Source organism: Arctopsyche grandis, chromosome 8, assembly GCF_051622035.1.
Source record: "Arctopsyche grandis isolate Sample6627 chromosome 8, ASM5162203v2, whole genome shotgun sequence".
NCBI classification, from domain to species: Eukaryota; Metazoa; Arthropoda; class Insecta; order Trichoptera; family Hydropsychidae; genus Arctopsyche; species Arctopsyche grandis.
The window spans coordinates 24833066-24854711 of NC_135362.1; the positions used below are offsets into that span (position 1 = coordinate 24833066).

The 21646-nt window shown below is 29.8% G+C and overlaps 2 protein-coding genes across 7 annotated transcripts; both read left to right on the plus strand.

Annotated features, from left to right (window-relative positions):
* The first annotated feature begins 164 nt into the window (after positions 1-164).
* LOC143915297 (uncharacterized) lies at positions 165-8335 on the plus strand. Of its 5 annotated transcripts, none has more exons than XM_077435865.1 (14): positions 165-323; positions 485-537; positions 3187-3338; positions 3421-3628; positions 3721-3895; positions 4016-4159; positions 4255-4407; positions 4489-4532; positions 4600-4698; positions 4767-4916; positions 5074-5228; positions 6348-6558; positions 7935-8109; positions 8197-8335. In XM_077435865.1, exons 3-14 carry the CDS (start codon positions 3235-3237, stop codon positions 8319-8321), a joined length of 1743 nt encoding a protein of 580 aa, XP_077291991.1. In that variant the 5' UTR covers positions 165-323; positions 485-537; positions 3187-3234; the 3' UTR covers positions 8322-8335. The 5 variants fall into 5 exon arrangements, 4 of the variants coding, with proteins under 4 accessions (XP_077291991.1, XP_077291990.1, XP_077291989.1 ...); XM_077435864.1 differs by lacking the exon at positions 485-537 and adding an exon at positions 3001-3089; XM_077435862.1 differs by lacking the exons at positions 165-323; positions 485-537 and adding exons at positions 2702-2858; positions 2937-3089.
* Positions 8336-12948: 4613 nt separating this feature from the next.
* Positions 12949-19935, plus strand: LOC143916177 (uncharacterized). Of its 2 annotated transcripts, none has more exons than XM_077437142.1 (18): positions 12949-13028; positions 13222-13360; positions 13457-13611; positions 13703-13872; positions 13994-14191; positions 14281-14460; positions 14716-14868; positions 15092-15246; positions 15335-15551; positions 16159-16333; positions 16427-16591; positions 16657-16724; positions 16821-16949; positions 17030-17182; positions 17265-17416; positions 17497-17704; positions 19003-19177; positions 19330-19935. In XM_077437142.1, the coding sequence occupies exons 2-18, from the start codon at positions 13248-13250 to the stop codon at positions 19443-19445; spliced, it is 2682 nt and encodes an 893-aa protein (XP_077293268.1). In that variant the 5' UTR covers positions 12949-13028; positions 13222-13247; the 3' UTR covers positions 19446-19935. The 2 variants fall into 2 exon arrangements, with proteins under 2 accessions (XP_077293268.1, XP_077293267.1); XM_077437141.1 differs by having other exon boundaries at positions 12967-13028; positions 16660-16724.
* The last annotated feature ends 1711 nt before the right edge of the window (positions 19936-21646 follow it).

Genomic DNA, 21646 nt, shown 5'->3' on the forward strand with positions numbered 1-21646 from the left:
AAGTAGTTTTATAGATTGTTTTTCGGTCCTTATATGTTTATCGTTTGATAAAAATTATCAGTTGATATAAGAAAAATGATACTTGACTTAAATGGTACTTTAAATAATAACTTAAATTTGTCTTATGACTAATCGAAATGAGTGTAAAAGCAGCTATACATATCAGTTATAATCGATTAGTTGCCATCGATACAAGTGAAGGTAACAGAAATATTTGATGTGATATATTTTACATATTGTGGAAAATTTTTCAATAGATCTTGCGTAAAAGAATGAATTCTAGTAAAAATAATTCCATTTTGTTAGTTGGAGGTGTCGATGACGTAAGTAAAGTTTTGTTATCATATTTTGTGTTCAGTTTGATTAATGAATTAATGAGGATTATAGCCATTCATATTTAATTAATTTATATTAAAGCAATTTTGATTAGAATTTTTCTACTACTCCATTGTACCTAATTTATTTTATTTTTAATTTATACCAGGAAGGTAACACCAATGCGCCTTCCTGGCCAGAAACATAGTACATTTGATACAGGTATTATTAGTATTAAAGTAAATACATATCAATCAACATTTATGGTCAAATATATAAATTTGCAAAATTTTATAAAATTCAGTCAAATTTGAAATTGCTGAAAACTCAAACGATTTGCAAGAAAATGAGTAAGAGTAACCGTTTCAATGAAAATCAGATGAATTAGAAAATTCTGATAGGAAACGATCGACCTGGAGTCACAAATTCAAGGTCAGGCCAGCAAAAACCAATGGTATTTGAACCCGAACTTTGTTCAAAGCATTATATGATTTATTTGTTTAAATTTTGGACCATTACAAGAATTACTAATGCGCCACAATGGTCAAAAACTACTAGTCTAGTCTATTTATAACTACTAGTCAATTTTGTCAAAAAAAATTCATATCAATGACTGCATTATATTTTACCATTAACGCTTTTTGTGTATCGAAAAATGCTCACTTTTATATATGTATGTACATACATATGTATAGCTAGCTGAACCCGGCATGCATTGGAATGCCACAATAACGCATGCAATTCCCGTTCCATTCCCGTTCTCGTTCCCGTTCCTGTTCCCGTTCCCATTCCCATTTGTCGCAAAAAAGCAAACAGCGAACACATTTGAAATTATTCAATTATTTGTTTATTTTACCTTAACAACGCATGTCGCGACGCGAAAACATTTGAAATTATTGCGTTGCAATGCCACTCATTCCCGTTATTCCCGTTTCTGTTCCTGTTTTTGGCCGATTTTTCTTCACAGTAAGCTTCCCGAACATGCATACAATAAATTCCATCGTTCCATCGTACAATTCCCATGCAATGCAATTACGCATGCAATTCCCGTTCCCGTTCCCGTTTCTCGATGCGTTTCGATAAGTGAATAATAATAATATTAATTGTATTTAATCCAAATACTGATTACATATTACTTTAAATATTTATGTAGCGTAAGATTTCAGATTACTTAAAAATATAATTTAAACAAGTTTAAAACATGGAATATTGGTTGTCACATTTTAAATATAATAAAAATTCGGCTCATCAAAAGTAGTCCATCGTCTTCTTAGTAATAATTAGTAACATAATTTGTCGAGGAAACTACACACACACACACACATGAACAACAAACAGGCAAGTTTTGAATGGGGGCGAAAGGCTAAGTTTAATTGACAACGTTAAGGTGAGCCGAGAATTTAACTAGTAAAACCATTGAAGTAGAATGGGTAGAAGCGCTCTCAGCTTCCAAAAATGTTGACACAAAAACTCCGTGCATACGGAGATTTCGGCTGCTTTTCTCAGTTGTTTGTTGAGCTCTGTAGCAGTAGGATCTCTTTGAAATAGGCTCTACTAGTGAAATTGTGTGGTAGTATTAGTTCGACAAAGTCCGAAAATCTGTATGTGCACGTGCTAGATGTTCGGACCAGCCTCACTCATTGAAAAACAGGGCCGTACACCGTTGCTAAAAATGTTGCCACAAAAAATCCGTGTGACGATAAGCGACGATCACTTCCACGAATTTTTTTTCCTCACTATTTTGTCTCTCTTCTGACTTTCCGTCTCTCTCTCTTCGATGGCTCGCTTTTAAGCGATACTTTTGTTAGGAATGACTATTCTATACATTATACTTCAATGCTCGTAATCAGAGAAATTATAATATTTCTCTGGTTGTAATACGTATCGTCGTAATTCAAAACATTTTTGTAATTCAAAACATCAACGATGATCTAATTTTAGCTCAATCTCGCTCGCTAATTTTGATATTTAATTTCAATTTTTTAATTTAATTTTTTTTTCAATATTTTGTACGCTACTGGTTTTAAAAGTTGGCCCAAAATCGTCGTTGGTTAAATGTTTCCGAGGGGGGAAACACAGTAGTATATCGTGACGACTTATAAGAAACAATAACAAGGTATTTTTCGCTCGTAATCAGAGAAATTATAATATTTCTCTGGTTGTAATGCGTATCGTCGTAATTCAAAACATTGTTGTAATTCAAAACATCAACGATGATCTAATTTTAGCTCAATCTCGCTCGTTAGCTTAATTTTGTTATTTAATTTCAATTTTTTAATTTAATTTTTATTTCGATATTTTGTACGCTACTGGTTTTAAAAGTTGGTTGAATTTGTGTAATCTAATCTTATGCCAATATCTTTCATGACATTATGAACTTTTACTGGGCAGTTACCTTAAATTGGTAAGATGGAATAGAAGTGAATGTTAGTGAAAGAGAAGCCGATATTATACTTTTATATGCATTTGTTTTTGAAATAAACTGGTTAAGAATGAATTCTAGTAAAAATAATTCCATTTTGTTAGTTGGAGGTGTCGATGACGTACGTAAAGTTTTGTTATCAGTTTTGCGTTAGACTATAAAATAACATAATATTTATGTAATAATATCATATTATCAGAATGCTAGTGAGATTGATGAATTCAACCCGAAGAATCGAAAATGGTCTCTTTTTTATAATATAGCAAAAAAAATTCGAGAATTTTCCTGTGTTTTGATTGAACATAAATTGTATCTCTTTGGCGGGATGTTTGAAAAGGAAGTCACAGATAGCGTAAGTAGTGCAATGTGCTTAGAATTTTTAATTTGTATTTTACAATTAATAAAAGAATGAGTAAATTTTTATTCAGAAATATACTATTTAATTTCAGGTGTGGCTTCTGGACCTGAACTCGAAAGAACTGAAACCGTTGGGATCAATGCAAAAGGCAAGGGCGAATTCAAAAGCTGTAGTTTGTAACAAGCGGATATTTGTGATCGGAGGCGTTGACAGCCAGGCACAACCATTATACACAATGGAAGAGTAGGAATAGTTCAATGAATTGATAGGCACATTAAAAACTGTTATTTGAACCGAACGATTATTTGATTTTCTCTCGATTTAGGTATGATATAGAAGAAGATACTTGGAAGACACCTGTAAACATAAATTTCAAGCGATATAATTACGCTGTAGCAGTCATTGAAAGTAAAATTTATATCATCGGAGGAGATGATGAAGGAGGTGCATCGAAAGATGTTAATGTCTATTGCACAGTTTCAAATAAATTTGGTGAACTTAATGCGATGACAGTCGATAGGCGTGATTTGACTGTGAGTTAACGCATTTCAAAGAATCAATCGTTTCAAATGGTTGTGTAAACTTTAGTATGCGAACTTTAATTCATACTTTTTGAAAATTTCAGGCAGTTCCTTTGAATAATTGTATTTACGCAATTGGAGGCCGGGATGATACTCTGGTATTAGATGCAGTTGAAAAATATAATCCTTGTAATAACAACTGGGAGAATGTTGAGATCTTAGCCGCACCAAGGGAATCACCATGTGCGGTTATATATAATAGCCGAATAATTTGTTTTGGTGGGTGTTTATATATGTACATATGTACATACACATATTCTTTGAAGTGGTCCACATGAAATTAGTGAAATTTAAATCAATGTACCTACTATAGCATATACAATACGTGTTTAATTGCAGGAAATAAAGAATCAGATGCAATTTTTGAATTATGCTCAATTAATAAAGTATGGACGACCGTCGGAAAAATGAAAAATGCAAGACGTCGTTATATGGCTTTTGTATGGGAAAACAGTTTAAATAGTGATGGAAAACAAGATCAAAGTAAATTTTATAATAAAGATTCATATTTACACGTGATTTTAAATATACATAATATCATTTATAAATAAAATTCAATTTTAAAATAAAATAAATAGCAGCAAATTGTGACATGGAAAGCTCTTCGAAAGCAAGCTCAGACCACAATCAAGTAATCAAAGAAAAATTAAAAAATAGTAATTTAGATAGAGATCAAACATTGAGTCAAAATGAAAATGTAAAAAGTAAAAGAGTGAAAACGACGCATAATGGTATGATTTCATAATATACATTAGAATACATGCACACATACATATGTATAATTATAATTTTTAATATGTCTTCAAATTCAGTTGTAGATGCTGATAGTGGAGCGAGTTGTTCTTTCGATAAAGAGGTTTTTAATATTCTTAATAATGCAGTAAATATTGAATTTTTTTTATTAAAAATTAAAATATTTTTAGAATCTAAATACTAATTTGAGCAACCAAAACCCTCAAAGTAATCCAATTGGTAGTAATTTGGAAGAAAAAACAGTATTTATTTTAGGCGGATTCGAAACAGTGAGTTTATTTAATTTCATATATGGATTTTTATCAATGATTTTGTAATATTTTAGATAATGTTTTAGGGTGACAATTCAATGGACGCATATAACCCTATATCGAAAAAAATATACCTGAAATTTCTCGATTTACCTAAAATATTTAACGGTTTTGCCTCAGTCGTTTACAACAAAAAACTATTGATATTTGGAGGATTTAATTCCGCCACAGATCAGGTATTGCTATTTTTACATACCTCTTTTTAGTTCAGAAACGATATGGTCGTGTGACAAAGTTTGGGTTTTTATCCGAGCGTTTTTTAACATGTGCAATGTCGTAAAATTCGTTCACACACAGACACGTTTGTAAAGTCGCAATACCATGTTGAAATAGGTACAGTGCTTAGATTTGGTGACAAAACAATTGACGTATTACAAACCATCACTGCTAGAAGCGAGGAAATTTACCAGAGTCGCAGTAGTTGATAACCATGTATATGTATTGGGAGGACTTGATTCCGAGGAAAGAGAATTACTTACTGTAGAGCGGTATGTGAAAATTTATAACATGTTTCATTCTCTGATTATAATCAAAGTAACGACCACAGTCATGGTAAATTTCTCTGGAAAATATTAACTATTTTCTGGCAATCTGCTTATGGAAATATTTGGATAAAATACCTGGCTATCATATTATATGCTTTATTTTTTAAAATTTAATTTTAAATATTTATTTATGCTGGTGACAAAACCACCTTAACGAAAAGCGCTCGGCGACAATGCCGCACCAGAATATATGAAAAAATTAAAATATCTATTTTGACTCCGAATTCGATTTCGATTTGATTAATATAACTGGAGCATCATCTATTAGCGAATTCCCGCTTTCAACTTTAAGTTTAGCAACGCATCGGGGAGCATGCGGTGACGTCATTACGCTTGCTTTAGCATCCTACGAGTAATCTGACAGAAAAAGAAAAATTGCCAACGCACGCCACCGATACAGACATGTTATAAGATTAAGTTGTATAATTAATGTTATAATTAAGTTATTTTATTTCTACAATACAATTTTAATTTAAAAGTTTGAGAAATAAAAACAAATATGATTTTGGTAAATGTATGTATGTAGCAGTGGCGTGCCATAGAAATTTTTCTTTGTTTCGAAATTAGGCTTTAGTTATATTGATTAAATCGAAGTCTAAATTGATAATTTATTTTTTTCATATATTCTGGTGCGGTCTTGTCGTCCAGCACTTTTTGCTGAGGCGAATTTGTAGGGCGCGGCTTTGTATCATTGTTTGGCGCGATTTTGTCGCCACGTGGTAATTTCTGGGCGGTTATGTCGGGCGCTAATTTACCAAGCGGTTTTAATTGGACACCTTCTGGCACAGAAGTGGTCAACTGGTCATCACGTTGTTGTTATTACTGCTATCGAACTTAAATGATCACAAAATACTGAGCTATATAGATGAAAACGTGGATTATATGGATGAATTGATTAACGATATCAATTCTTATTTAGTTAGTTTAGAAATGAAGTACAAGAGTTCAAGCTTTAATATTTCTGATCATAATAAGTAAAATTTGAAAACAAATAGCTTGTATTTGTATTTGTAAGAACAAATGATGAGGATTGGTCACCACCTTATTTTTCATTTTTTTTAGCTGGAGTCCAAACGAACGTAATTTTGTTAGTTCGATGCTTTCTAAGCGAATACATTCCGCTGTAGTAGTTTGTGGAGATAAAATTTACGTCATTGGAGGAACTATTCCATGTGAAGACTATGAATTTACAAATGTTGTAGAAATGTATTGTACAAAAACAGATAAATGGACACGTCTTAATGAAATGAATTCGTGTAGATCTGGCCTATCTGTAGGTTCAGTTAATTTATACCTACATATATACATATAGTATACTCTCGATTATCCGTGCTTGAAAAATATTAATTAATTTAATTTTTTTCTTATATGATTATGAGATGCACCGATTGATTGCGACCTTCAACACGCGTGTTATTTGAAACAAATGATGTCACACAGAAATGTTTTTCGTTTCCTTTTTAAATGTCTTTTACTATTGCGTTAATTCTTTCAGTCGCTTTTGATTAGCGAAAAAGTAACGAGTGCGTGAATTCAGAGCAGATTTTTTCGTAACATGCGTATTTTTAATTATTTTCAATTGCTGATGAATTCTGCATCGAATTTCGAGAATATTTGCAAAGAGAAAATTTGCAACCCGATCAAATCTATAATGCAGATGAAACAGGCCTATACTGGAAGTGCTTGCCGACAAAAACGCTGGCTTTAATGAGAGAAAAGTCCGCTCTTAGACATAAATCGTCCAAAGAAAGGATAACTGTCATGTGTTGAGGAAACGCAGCAGAACTCATGAAATGAAACTTTTGATGATTGGGAAAGCAAAGAAACCTCGATCTTTTAAGGTAACTGAAATGAAAAATCTACCCGTCGATTATTATAGTCAGAAAAGGGCATGGATGGACAGGGAGATTTATGAAGATTGGTTAAAAAATAAATGGTTTCCAGAGGTGCAAGATTTAAAAAAAAATAAGGTATTGCCAAAGAAAGCAGTATTGTTATTAGATAATGCTCCTTTCCACCCGAACGAAAGCATATTGAAAACAAACGATGGACTTATGGTTACAAAATTTTTGCTACCAATATATATTAATGAAGTATGGACCTTATATATATTAAGTATATATTAATGAAGTATGAAGAGAATGAAGTAAATGATATATCTGAATTATGTGGATTATTAGAAAATTTAAAATGTTTTGAAAATGTGGATAACGAAAACATCGATGAGTGGCTCAATCATGATTTAAGTGATCTAGGTTTTAAACGCATGGGTGATCTTTTTTTTTTCAAAAGACGAAGAAAATGAAAGTGACACTACAAGTGAAGAAAATACCAGTGGTTACATTAGTCATAAAATGGTACAACACTAGTACTAACTACTAATGGCCACTTATCTGCTTAACTATAAGCGTTTTTCTTAATAAATAATGAGTATTAAAATTATGAAACAAAATTTTGTGTTGTTAATATGATATTATATTCGAAACCAAGTCAAAATTTGATGATTCGGATTATCCGTGTTTTTCAATTATCCGTGCCCTTCCGCCCCAGCATTATCCCGGATAATCGAGAGTGTACTGTATATACATATATGCATACATAAAATAAACTTTTTTTAATTTATAATAACTTCACCTAATGATTTTCAAGGGCGTGGCTTTGAACAACAAAATCTATGCAATAGGTGGTCGTACAGATGTTGGAAATTCGGAATTAGTGGAGATATTCGATCCTGTATCCGATACCTGGACTACGGGGAAAGAACTAAGCAAAGAAGCGAAAGTGCGCTGTGCGATTGCTTATAAGAAAAAAATAATTTGCTTTGGTAAGTTTTAAGTATGCATATATCTATGCACGTGTATATACATATGTATGTAAAATTAAGTCGACAAACTTACATACTTATTTTCAGGAAACCACTCCAGTTTGGAATACGACCCAAATAGAAATTATTATGATGAATTAAATGATCTTAAAATATCAAGAGTGAATTGTAATGCGATACTTGTTGATTTCGATTTATCTAATTATATCTAATTTTATCAGCAATCAATATATTTTATTTATTTTTACCATCTATCTAATGTATACTAAATCTGATAATATTACTCATTGATCTATTATTGATACAATCAGGGCCGCACCTACCATATTTTCAAATGTATGCAATGCATACAGGCGGCCGAAATATAAAGGAGGTCGAAAGAACTGTGAGTCGAATAAATGATATTCCCTAAAAAATACGAAGCAAGACATCGTACTTTTTAAAATGCATTTACATAGGTTGTCTTGTTATAATATCATATTATCAGAATGCTAATTTGATTGAAGAATACGAATAATTGGAGTATTTTTTACGAGATACCAAATAAAATACAAGAATTTTCCTGTGTTTTGATTGAACATAAATTGTACCTATTTGGTGGAACGCTTGAAAATAAAGTCACAGACAGAGTAAGTAGTGCAATGTGCTTAGTATTTTTAATTTGAATCGAACAATTCTTAGTATTTTACAATTAATAAAAGAATAATTGAATTTTGATTCAGGAATATACTATTTAATTTCAGGTGTGGCTTCTGGACTTGAACACGAGAATACTACAAGAATTGCAATCAATGCAAAAGGCAAGAGCGAATTCAAAAGCTGTAGTTTGTAACAATCGGATATTTGTGATCGGAGGCTTTGACAGCCAGGCACAACCATTATACACAATAGAAGAGTATTGGAATAGTTCAATTAATTTATGGGCATATTAGAAACTGTTATCACTGAACGTTTCATTTCGATTTAGGTATGATATAGAAAACGATACTTGGAGGACATCTATAAACATAAATTTCAAACGATATAATTATGCTGTAACAGTCATTGACAGTAAAATTTATATCATCGGAGGATATGACGTACGGTACGGTGCATCGATTGAAGTTGATGCCTATTGCACAGGTCCAAATAAATGGATGGAAAGTTCTCCGATGAAATTCAAGAGGCATGATTTGACTGTGAGTTAACGCATTTAAAAGAATCAATCGATTCAAATGGTTGTATAAACTTTATTGTATTTACGCAATTGGAGGCCAGGATGATTCTCTATTAGTTACAGTTGAAAAATATAGTCCTAATATTAACGTCTGGGCGAATGTTGAGAACTTACTCGAATCGAGGGAATCACCATGTTCGGTTATATACAGTGGCGGCTCGTCCATACGCACTGCGGTACTGCAGCACCCCCAAGGAAATTGAGAAAAATTTAATATTATTATATACATAAATGTATGTATATTATATGAAAATATCAATATTATTTAAGCGTGTATTAAGCTCGCCCGCACACCGATACATCCAATATTGATCATACATCGCGGTACTAATATCAGAAATTGAGGCATCGTTTATGATTTTGTGCAGTACGGTTTTCGATGGAATATGCCGAGTGGGCGATGGAGGGGCGCGGGGTCAGCTAGAAGCTTGGTCGGTACTGCACTCCCAACAGTATTATACACATTTCTTGTTGCGTTCGTGTGCGCGCCGCGCCGCGCGCTCGACACGCTCCTCACTTTTCCTCATTTCTTCTGCACCTTTTGTCTTTCCTTCTACACCTCTTACACTTTCTGCCTTTCTACACTTCCTTCTACACGTCAGTTTAAGTATTTAAAATGGTATCAAAATCAAGAGAAGCTGAGCCAATGTTTTCAAGAACTTAAATATTCTTCCGAAAATACTGATAAAACAATAACAGATTCTACCAATTTACTGAATACAATTTTTTATTTTAGTCAAAACTTTTTCATAGAAATTATTTATAACCAAATGCAATCTAATAATATCGATGCATTTTCAATTAAAGAAAACTTAAAAAGTTTTACTAATGTCATTATACAAATATTTCCAATATTTTTATACTTTAGTTTAGTTATGTAATGTGCTATTTAATCATATTATAGCTTTCATTCTTTTCCTTTTCATTTGTTTATTTTGTATTTACCTTTTTCATTTGTTTTATATTTGTAAATTTCAATTTCTTCTTATATTCTATTTTATAACCTTTTCCAAATATTTTAATAATATAGTTTAATTATGCAATGTTCTACATATTTTGTCATGCCTTTATTCTTTACTTTTTAATTTGTTTTCCTTATATTTATCTTTTTCATTTTTGTAAAAATCTATTATTGGACTCGGATGTTACATATATTATTTATTTACTATTTGTTTCTTTATACATATCTATGTACATCCTGTCTGTTGATTTTTCAATTAATAAAATAAAATAAAATGTGAGATTCTTAAAGCGAATAGAAGCCAAAAATATGTGATGCATATATTATCGCACATATTATAGAAGCCAAAAATATGTGCGATGTTATTATTAAGGATATAAAAGAAAGATATACTTTTTCTAATTATTTAATAAAGAAATTTTGAAAAGTACTGAAAGTAAATGCCAATGGAAAATCTACTACTAACCGTTGAATCATATCGAATGCTAGATAAAGAAAAACTTCAAACTGAATTAGAAGTGTTTTACTCAAGGAAAGAAATGCATAGTATTAATGATATATTAATATTTTTAAAACTTATTTTTGCAAACAAAACTTATTCAAATTCTGCTTACAACTTCAACTACCTCTGAGCCAGAACGGTGTTTTTCATCAATAATAGAATAAAGACATACATATATAAGAAACAGAATGGTTCAGGACAGATTGACGGCTTTGTCTATGCTGTCAATTGAAAAAAAATGATTATGAACAGTGAAAAATTTTACGAAAAGGTGATAGACCTTTTTCAAAGAAAAAAGACAGAAGAATCAATTTTATAATGAAATAAAATACATATAATGTTTAATTTTTATCATTTTGATGTTAATAGTAAAATATAATCCAAATAAACATTTTTTTTTTATTTTTAATCAACCGCAGCACCCCCAGATATCGTATCCACGAGCCGCCACTGGTTATATATAATAACCAAATAATTTGTTTTGGTGGGTGCTTCCATACGTATATACATACACATTCTTTGAAGTGGTCCACATTAAAGTAGTGAAAATAAAATTAATCTACCTACATATAAATGAAGTGTTTAATTAAAGGAAATAAAAAATCAGATGCGATTTTTGGATTCCGCTCATATAATAATGCATGGACGAAAATCGGAGAAATGAATAATGCAAGACGTCGTTATATGGCTTTTATATGGGAAAACAGTTCAATTGGTGATGGAATACAAGATAAAAGTAAATTTCATTATAAAGATTCATATTTATACATGATTTTAAATATACATAATATCATATATAAATAAAATTTAATTTTAAAATCAAATAAATAGCAGCAAATTATGAAATGGAAAGCTCTTCGAAAGCAAACTCATAGCACAATCAAGTAATCAAAGAAAAATTGAACAATTGAGATAGAGAACAAACATTGAATCAAAATGAAAATGAAAAAAGGAAACGATTAAAAACGACGCATAGTGGGAAGCTGTAATAATGTACATAAGTATAGATACATACATGATATAAGTTCATAATTTGAACAATGTACATACATATGTATAATTTATAGTATGTCTTCAAATTCATTTTTAGATGCTTATAGTGAACCAAGTTGTAAATAAAATCACTTGTAATTATGCATTTTGTTATCTACCCGACACCGCTGTTATTCTTTTTTCAATATGCTTACTGTAAATCTTGTGAATTTGTGAAGAATATGTAATTGCATACCATTCCAAATGTTATTTCCCAATCGTATCATTGAATATTTGTTAAAATAATAATTTAATTATGTTGTGAATTTGATTAAAATGTGTTTAAACTGTAACTATGTATTATAAAATAAAACAATAAAAATGCACTAATTCTTTCTGAACGCAAAAATATATTATTTACTTTTAAAATAAAATGAATAGCAATGGATTATGAAAAATTAATTTAAAGTAAGCTTAACGCATAATAACAGGCGAAGAAAAATTGGAGCCAAGTGAGAAGGATAAATGTAAGAACTTAAAAAGTTTTACATAATGAGTAACAATTAATTAAAATTAATTGCAATATTAATATTGTTAATAATTCCAATTCTAAGACCATTATTATTTACTATTATTTATTTTTTGTTTTTGCCATCTATCTAATTAACATATGTATAACAAATCTGATTATATTACTCATTGATATGTTATTAACGTATGAAAATTAAATATTATGCTATAAATATTATGAAAATTAAATATTATACATATAGTACATATTATGCTAAAATATAATTTATCATTTTTTAAATTATTTAATAAATATGATTTTTTTTTAATATACAGAACTTTTGAAACATCTCAATCTTAACCAGCACTGTGTAGAATTATGAAATAATATTTTTTTATTAAAAACACCTAAACGTTTCAATACAATATGATTTATTATATAGATATTTAAATAAACCAAAACGATGAATTAAAAAAAAAGATAAATGAATGTATACATTAACTTGATAAAATATATTTATATAGAAAAAATGAATCAAATGAGATTTTTTCATATAAAACAAACAAGTTTACTTTGACTTTATTTTCCAATTATAATCGTTGCGTTAAATAAAATTTCAATTTTAATCCGAAAATAGATGGCATAAATGGTTTACTGAAATTTTGTAATCTTATCTTATCACAATATCTTAACTCAATAGGGAACTATCTATGCCTGGGCAGTCGACTTGAATTGGTTGAATTAAATACAAGCACAGGTAATCGATATTATTATACTTAATACATATATGTATAAATAAATATATATATTTAACGTGTTTTGATAGGCACTTTTTCAAATTAAACTTATTGAATACTCATTTTAAAAGCTTTTAAATATTTTTCATACGCTAAATTTCAGAGTTTCGAGATGTATTCATTAAACTTCATATTATATTTGGATTATTGCAGATTGATCATCAGTTACCAGTTTTAAAATGTGTGACCACGAAAAGCATGTGCAATATTCGGTGTCATTTATGGAGCATATGTACGATTTTTACAGGTCAAATATGCATTGCGATTTTGTCATCATATTTGGGACGAAAAGGTATCAATACTTGATTGTTACGTACATACATATATTCATATTGTATTTTTATTATTGAAGATAAGTTTTATTTCTAAAAAATCGATTACGTTTCAGATACGAAGTTCACAAATTGGTATTATTGATAAGCAGTGAGGTTTTTCGAAATCACTTGGACAAAAATTTAAATGAATATGAAGTGAAAAGTACCGATGGGATTCGAGAGCAGACTGTAGAAAAGACAATACATTATCTCTATAATGGAACATTGGGTGAGAAAGAATTACTTACATGAATTACTACAAAAGAGTTACAAGAATACAAGTTTAATAAATAAAAACTGGTTTTAATATTTTATTTCAGATTTGGCCATACATGAGGTATATAATTTTTTAAAACTCGCTGAAATATGGGGAATTAAGGAGCTCAAAAATATGTGTTACTCCTTTTTGAAGACAGTCACAACTAACAATGATCGCGTTTCATCCATTACCAAGCAAATTGATAAAATCTTCCTGTTAAATTTTTCAGAAGTAAGTTTCTTTGAATATTCGGTTTGAATTTACAAAAATTACAAAGTTGCTAGAATTAAAATTAATCACAAAATACTCAAAAACTTGTACCACTAGTTTTTAATTTTTTTCAATTCTTAAGGCTATCAAGGACAAAAAGTTTTTGGATTTGTCAGTCGATGAATTAAAGGCATTACTTCAATCTGATGAGTTGCAAGTTTCTTCTGAGGAGGACGCGTTCAAAGGTTTGGCCCTTTGGGTGAAAAAGGATTTTGATGTTAGAAAACAACATTTGAAAGCTTTGATGGCCTGCATTAGACTGCCTTTGTGCTCTCTTACGGTTGATATTATTATTATTAAAAATTATGTTTGAGTTCATGTGATTTGAAACGGTTGGAAGCTTCAATGCTTATAATTCGACTTTTTTAGTTTTTATTGAACGAAGTGCAATCATTATGGTACGACTCGTTAGACGTCTGCAAATTGTTGAAGCATGCAATTAAATGGCACCAAAATCCAGAACAGAGATCAAATTTGACTTCCTTGAACTGCAATCCTCGTAAAAAATTCGAAGAAACCGTGTTGATCTTAGGAGCAGACGATTTTGATGTGAGTGCTATTTTATTATTAAAAAGATCCGTCTTTTAAATTAGTTCACAAGTTTCGATTACATTATAGTATTTTCAATCTTTTTGTAGACCAATTTCAAATCTTTTATTTATGCCATTATGTCATAAAAGTTTGATAGAGTAATTTTTATTTTGTATTGGGAAATACATATTGTATGTGCAATTTTTTATTTACCAGGTATACAAGTTAGTGTGACGGTATACTATAATTATTTGACATTTTAATTTTATTTAGGAAGCTGGCATTATAGAATCGTATATTCCATCTACAAATAAGTGGTCAATTTATTTAAATATCGACAAGAGGTTACGTGATTTTGCTTCCGTTATTTTTGACAATAAATTGTTCATATTTGGCGGAGAAACAGATGATGGAATCACAAACATGGTACTAATATATATGTTTATATTTAAATGCTATAATTTTACGATTTGTTATTCATAGATATAAAAATATACATACATGCACACAAGCGAGAGTACATATGTATATTATATGTATGTAAAATAAACACATAATGTTGAGGAGGATGTTGAAGATGAAGATGAATTCGAGCCCATTGGATACGATTATAGAAATGAAAAAATGATAATTTTTTCAATATTTACAGGTATGGTGTATTGATTTGGGCAATAAGGAACTACCTCCTATACAAGTATCACCAATGAAAGAAAAAAGGAAACGAGCAACAGCTATAGTAGCCGACAGTCAGATATACATAATAGGTGGATATAATGGGAGAAACGTATTGCGCAATGTGGAACAGTTAGTTATATATATTACGATAATGTATGTCATTTCTTTGAAAATTTTATAAAAATTATTGACAATATTGTTTTGTGTTGTATTTTAGGTATGATCCTTTTTCTAAAACTTCAAAATATGTTGCAAATATGAATCGTAAACGACAGTTTCACGCCACAGTAATTGTCAAATATGTCGATAGCCAAATTTATGTTATTGGGGGACACGACGGTGAAAATGAATTGAAAGATGTTGAATTTTACTGTTCAAAGGCGAAAAAATGGACCAACATCAATCCAATGAAGTCGAATAGATCCCAAATGGCTGTAAGTTTAAAATAATGAAAATCCTAATGTGCGTATAAAAAGAATTTGTGTTTGGGAAGAAAACGATAGCTTCAAAAGTAATAGTAAAAAATGCATTTTTTTAGAAATAAAATAATAATAGGAAATTAGAATTTAATTCCCTTTTTAAAAAAATGTTTTTATTATGATGTCATGATGGGATCGCAAAACGACACCTATGATGAACCTTAAAAGATTGATGGCTCTATATTTTCTAAATTAAATTAAATTCAAATAATGGTGACAAATGAGGGTAGGTGGTAAATTAGGTAGGAATTATTTCAACAATTAAATTAGACAAATTGCCAAACTTTTATAGAAAACGATCGACCTAGGCAGTGGTTCTTAACATCTTCAGTGAGTCGCACCCCTTTGAATCTGAAAATATGTTCCCACAACCACTTGAAAAATGAGTTTTGGAAGCTTTTATTTAGAAAAATACATTTATTGCATTCGCTAATTACTGAGCCATGTTGTTGGGATCAGTGGTTCATTACTTTAATTTAAAAAATATATATTAGGTTGAAAAGTGGGTATAGGAAAAAAACTATAGATATTTGACTTTTATTAATATTTTTACGATTTTCAGGCGGTCGTCTTAAAAGATTATATTTACACGTTTGGTGGTTACGATGGTTCCACAGCTTTGAATTTAATTGATCGTTTTGACATCAAAAATCCAAGTTGGGAAAGTTTTGGAACATTGAACGTACCGTTAAAGGGGCACAGTGCAATAGTTTACAATAGCAAAGTAATTTGCTTTGGTATGTATTATACATATGTATGTATATGCTTAATATATTTTCTAATGAAATTAAAAAATATTTTTTCAACATGTATAAAATACTTGAATTCAGGGGATCAAAAATCAAAGGCGGTTATAGAGTACGATACTAATACGAAGGAATGTAATATTTTGGGTAAAATGCCCAATGAACGATACTTTTACAAAGGATTAGTAATACAGGTCGAAACGAAGCATGAAAGTCAGATGAAAACAGAGGACACTATTCAATGTCAAGGTGATTAAGGGTATTGGAAATACACATATTTACTTCTTAAAATTCAATACAACATTGTATTTTAGCAGTCATTCCCGTCGAAAACCAAGTATCGGTTGTTGAATCAAGGTGCGATGCGGTGGAAAAATTAAAGGTTTTATATTTATTTACATATACAGTATAATTTGAAAGAGGCTGTTGTCTAGTTTTTAACTCTATTAAACATTATTTAACATTGATTTATTTTTAGCAACCTCCAACTGTAGGTTACAACTATGGCGATGCATCAAGTAAAATAAACGCTATGATCGAAGAACTTGATGATGATGTTAGTATAAGAAATCAAACTGTTTTGATAGTCGGCGGAATTGATAATGATGTAAGTTTGATTTTGCATATTTTTATTTTTTATGTCTTCATATGACTTTTTAATTAATTTAATTCTTATAATGCTTATAGACAGCCGATTTGATTGAAGAATATGACCCAATTTCGAATATATGCAACGATTTTTATAATTTAAATATAAAAATTAAAGAATTCTCATCTGTCGTATTTGGAAACAATTTGTTTTTGGTTGGAGGGAAATACGATGATCAAGTCACCGATAAAGTACATGGAATCAATTTTAATTTAAATGAAATAAAAATAGTTTGCACAGTTTTTTTAATACAAATTAAAAACATATTTTTAGGCATGGTCTTTGAATTTGGATACCAAGATTCTGAAAGAGTTACATCCCATGCAACATGAAATGACTAATGCGACAGCTACTGTATTCAAAGGATGTCTGTATGTAATTGGAGGAATTGATTCTAATGATAATCCTATGAACTGTGTCCAAAAGTAAGTCTATACATTTTTTTGTCAGGTTGTATAAAATAAAACTGTATTTTTCTATCAATGTTTCGAACTTTCTTTTCAAGATATAATTTCGACAGTGAAACTTGGAGTTCTGTTAAGTCCATGAATGAAAAACGCTTTGGTCATGCAACAACAGTGATCGCGGACTACCTTTATGTAATTGGAGGGAATGATAATGAAAATGTATTACAAAGTGTAGAATTTTATGACTCGAATAAAGATACATGGATATACGCCAAATCAATGAAATCATTTAGAGAAAATTTTGCCGTGAGTATTTTTTTTTATTGTTAACATTATACAGAACTGATGTTAATAAATGCACAGTTTTACTTTTAATATTATTTGAATCTTTCTTCTGAATTATCATTTCGGCTATTGCCTATAATTAGAGACACGTATTTTGGGCATCTATTTTTGTCAATTTTAGCATTTTAATTTTGCATTTTAGCGTTTTAGGGCATTAAAAATGTTCAATTTTAGCATCTATTTTTATGAAGAGTTTAATTTTAAATAATAAAAAATTTCGATGAATTTTAATAAAATTTATATACATATATATAGGTACAATTTAAAGACAAAACAATTAAAAAATAATAGAAAAATTCAAAAATGTTTTGGAATTAAAATTACAATGAAAAAAACATGAATATAAAAATACAAAGACAAAAAATATGAATATAAAAATATAATACCAATTAAAATTTATTAAGACTCAACATGGAGCATATTTCTACAGATTCTTTATGATTCATACGATGATCGATAACAATTATATTGTATTTACTAAAATACCTTTCAGCATCCACACTATTGACACCAAATAGATTTTAGAGCTGCACAACCAAACTCTTCATATTTAATTTTTGTTGCCATCAATAATAGCAATATATCTGGCGTGGATTCACTTTTTATATTCTCTATTAATTGTCTAAAAAAGTAATGATATCCTTCCATACATTGAGCCTCTGTTAATACATAAAACAATGGCAGGTTTCTAAAAAACAAAACTGTTTCTTTAAAATTAATATTAGATTTTGTACCTGCCACAGATGGATTGAATAGTTGACTCAATGTTTGGAGGAATAGATTTGTCTCATTTAGTCTTGAGTTCAAGTCTAGTTTTAAGACGCTTTTTGAGCAGCCTTTTGGATATACAGCTCCAACTGTTAACAGTAGTAGACAAAAGCAGTTGCTTGGTTTCAACAGGAAAAACACCGTCTATGGTAAACTGCAAGCTCTGTTTTATCCCCTAAATTTCTTCACATAATAAATGGACAAAGGGATAGGAAGACCTTTATAATTTTCGATTAATTTTATAAATTTTATGCAAATTTCACTTTTGTTTGTTATTTTAGCATCTATTCGCATATTTTACGAATTTAGCATCTATTAGCATCTATTCAGAATTTTAGCATCAATTAAGCATTAATAGAAAAATGCCCAAAATATGTGTCTCTACCTATCATTATATCTTTCGCATTATTTTTTTGTATGATCTTTTATTGAATATATGTACATATATTATATCCACGTCATTCTACGTAACATTTTCATTACAATTTCAGGCAGTTACCTTTGAAAATAGTATATATGTCATAGGAGGGTTCGATGGTGAGTCGTCTGTTTCGTCAATAGAGCGATATGATCCTGATAAAAACACCTGGAAATCATTGAATAATTTTCCATACGCTCTAAAGGGACATTGCGCAGTTTTGCATGACAATGAAATTATTTGCTTGGGTGAGGAAATCTCCAGTATAATGCAGTGTTACATATTACATCTTTATTACAGCGTATCTTAAATCTTTTCAAGTCGTAACCCAGTTTCTAGTAATTTAGAGAAATAAAGTATGACGAAAAAATGCTACGTACTAAGATTTCAGTATTTTCAGAAGGTGGATCTGTCTTGAAAGTTCAAAAATACGATCACATCTACGACAATTGGAAGATAGTGCATAGTGGTAGGCCAAATGATCGACGATATTTCACCGCTGTAATTAAAAATTAATACTTGTAATTGTATTAGTATAAAACTTTTTGTATCTTATGCTCGTTATCTCGAGCTATGAATTTTTAAGGCAATAAAATTTGAGTGATTTTCTTATTGTATTTATATTTTTATGTATAGGTACATACATATGTATGTAACTGATATTTGTGTAAATCCAATGAATGTATTTGACGATACAGAAGAATTAACTGACGACTTAATTACTGAATAATTGTAATTAATCTAGAGCCGTGAAGTGTGTCATACATTTTTTAATTCGCATTTTTTTATTAAATGATTTGTTTGTATATCAAATTCATACATATACGCTATGAATATACTTACTTTCTATTTTTACAAGGATCTTCTATATTTCACTTCGCTCATTGGTCTGACAACATATGGATATTATTACCTATTTATTACCAATAATTCAATAAATTTGGTTACAAGTTAATATTTAGTGATTTTTTAATTCCCTTTTTTTATATTTTTATTAAATATAACTAAATAAACATTTGTTTTATTCTACCTATAATGAAAAAAAATAGGAAAAGGCGGAGATGCAATGAAAGAAAAATAATTGGTATCATAAAGGACTAAATAAATGTGAAAATATTTTAAGACTATTGAATAAAAACAGTTTTCGGTTTTGAATTTTTCAAAAAACCGAGTTGACCTACCTTTTGGTTTTACCCTGATATTTGTAAAAGAAATCCAAACACTGACAGTCTTAGTAAAATCCAATATACTCTATATAAAATCATAAATTTGTGGGGTGGGATGATACGAGTAATAATTTTTTTTTAATTATAATTTAAATTTTCGATCGATTAAACAGGTATGTTTTTTGGGTCACTGTTCTACGAGTTAAAATATATTTAAGATAAAAATATCAAAAAAAGAAAAATATTATCCTTATCAACAAAAAAAAAGTGCGGCACTGACGACAAATTTCCTTAAAAATATGTGTTTACATTTGCAGCTGAAAAGTAATTTTTTTTGAACGATATTTAATATTTATTAATAGGTCAAAGAAATCATTACATTATATTAGAAATATTAAATTATAATCATTACATTATATTAGAAATATTGTATAAATAAAACGGAAACCATTTTAGTAATAATTAAAAAAAAGTATTACTTATTAAATGCTAAATGAATATCATAAAAAATAATGCATATTAATTTAAAAATAAAATTTTCAAATATTAATAAACATACGTATACGATAAAAACTATGAGTTTTTAGAGCTAAAAAAAGCAGATGGTTTGAAACCGGGCTTTAAAAATCAATGATCCCTAGTAACATTCTTACTAAGAAGACGATGGACTACTTTTGTTGAGCCGAATTTTTATTATATTTAAAATGTTACAACCAATATTCCATGTTTTAAACTTGTTTAAATTATATTTTTAAGTAATTTGTAATCTTACGCTACATAAATATTTAAAGTAATATGTAATCAGTATTTGGATAAAATACAATTAATATTATTATTATTCTCTTATCGAAACGCATCGAGAAACGGGAACGGGAACGGGAATTGCATGCGTAATTGCATTGCATGGGAATTGTACGATGGAACGATGGAATTTTCAGGATTTATTGTATGCATGTTCGGGAAGCTTACTGTGAAGAAAAATCGGCCAAAAACAGGAACAGAAACGGGAATAACGGGAACGAGTGGCATTGCAACGCAATAATTTCAAATGTTTTCGCGTCGCGACATGCGTTGTTAAGGTAAAATAAACAAATAATTGAATAATTTCAAATGTGTTCGCTGTTTGCTTTTTTGCGACAAATGGGAATGGGAACGGGAACAGGAACGGGAACGAGAACGGGAATGGGAACGGGAATTGCATGCGTTATTGTGGCATTGCAATGCATGCCGGGTTCAGCTAGCTATACATATGTATGTACATACATATATAAAAGTGAGCATTTTTCGATACACAAAAAGCGTAAATGGTAAAATATAATGCAGTCATTGATATGAATTTTTTTTGACAAAATTGACTAGTAGTTATAAATAGACTAGACTAGTAGTTTTTGACCATTATGGCGCATTAGGAATTCTTGTAATGGTCCAAACTTTAAACAAATAAATCATATAATGCTTTGAACAAAGTTCGGGTTCAAATACCATTGGTTTTTGCTGGCCTGACCTTGAATTTGTGACTCCAGGTCGATCGTTTCCTATCAGAATTTTCTA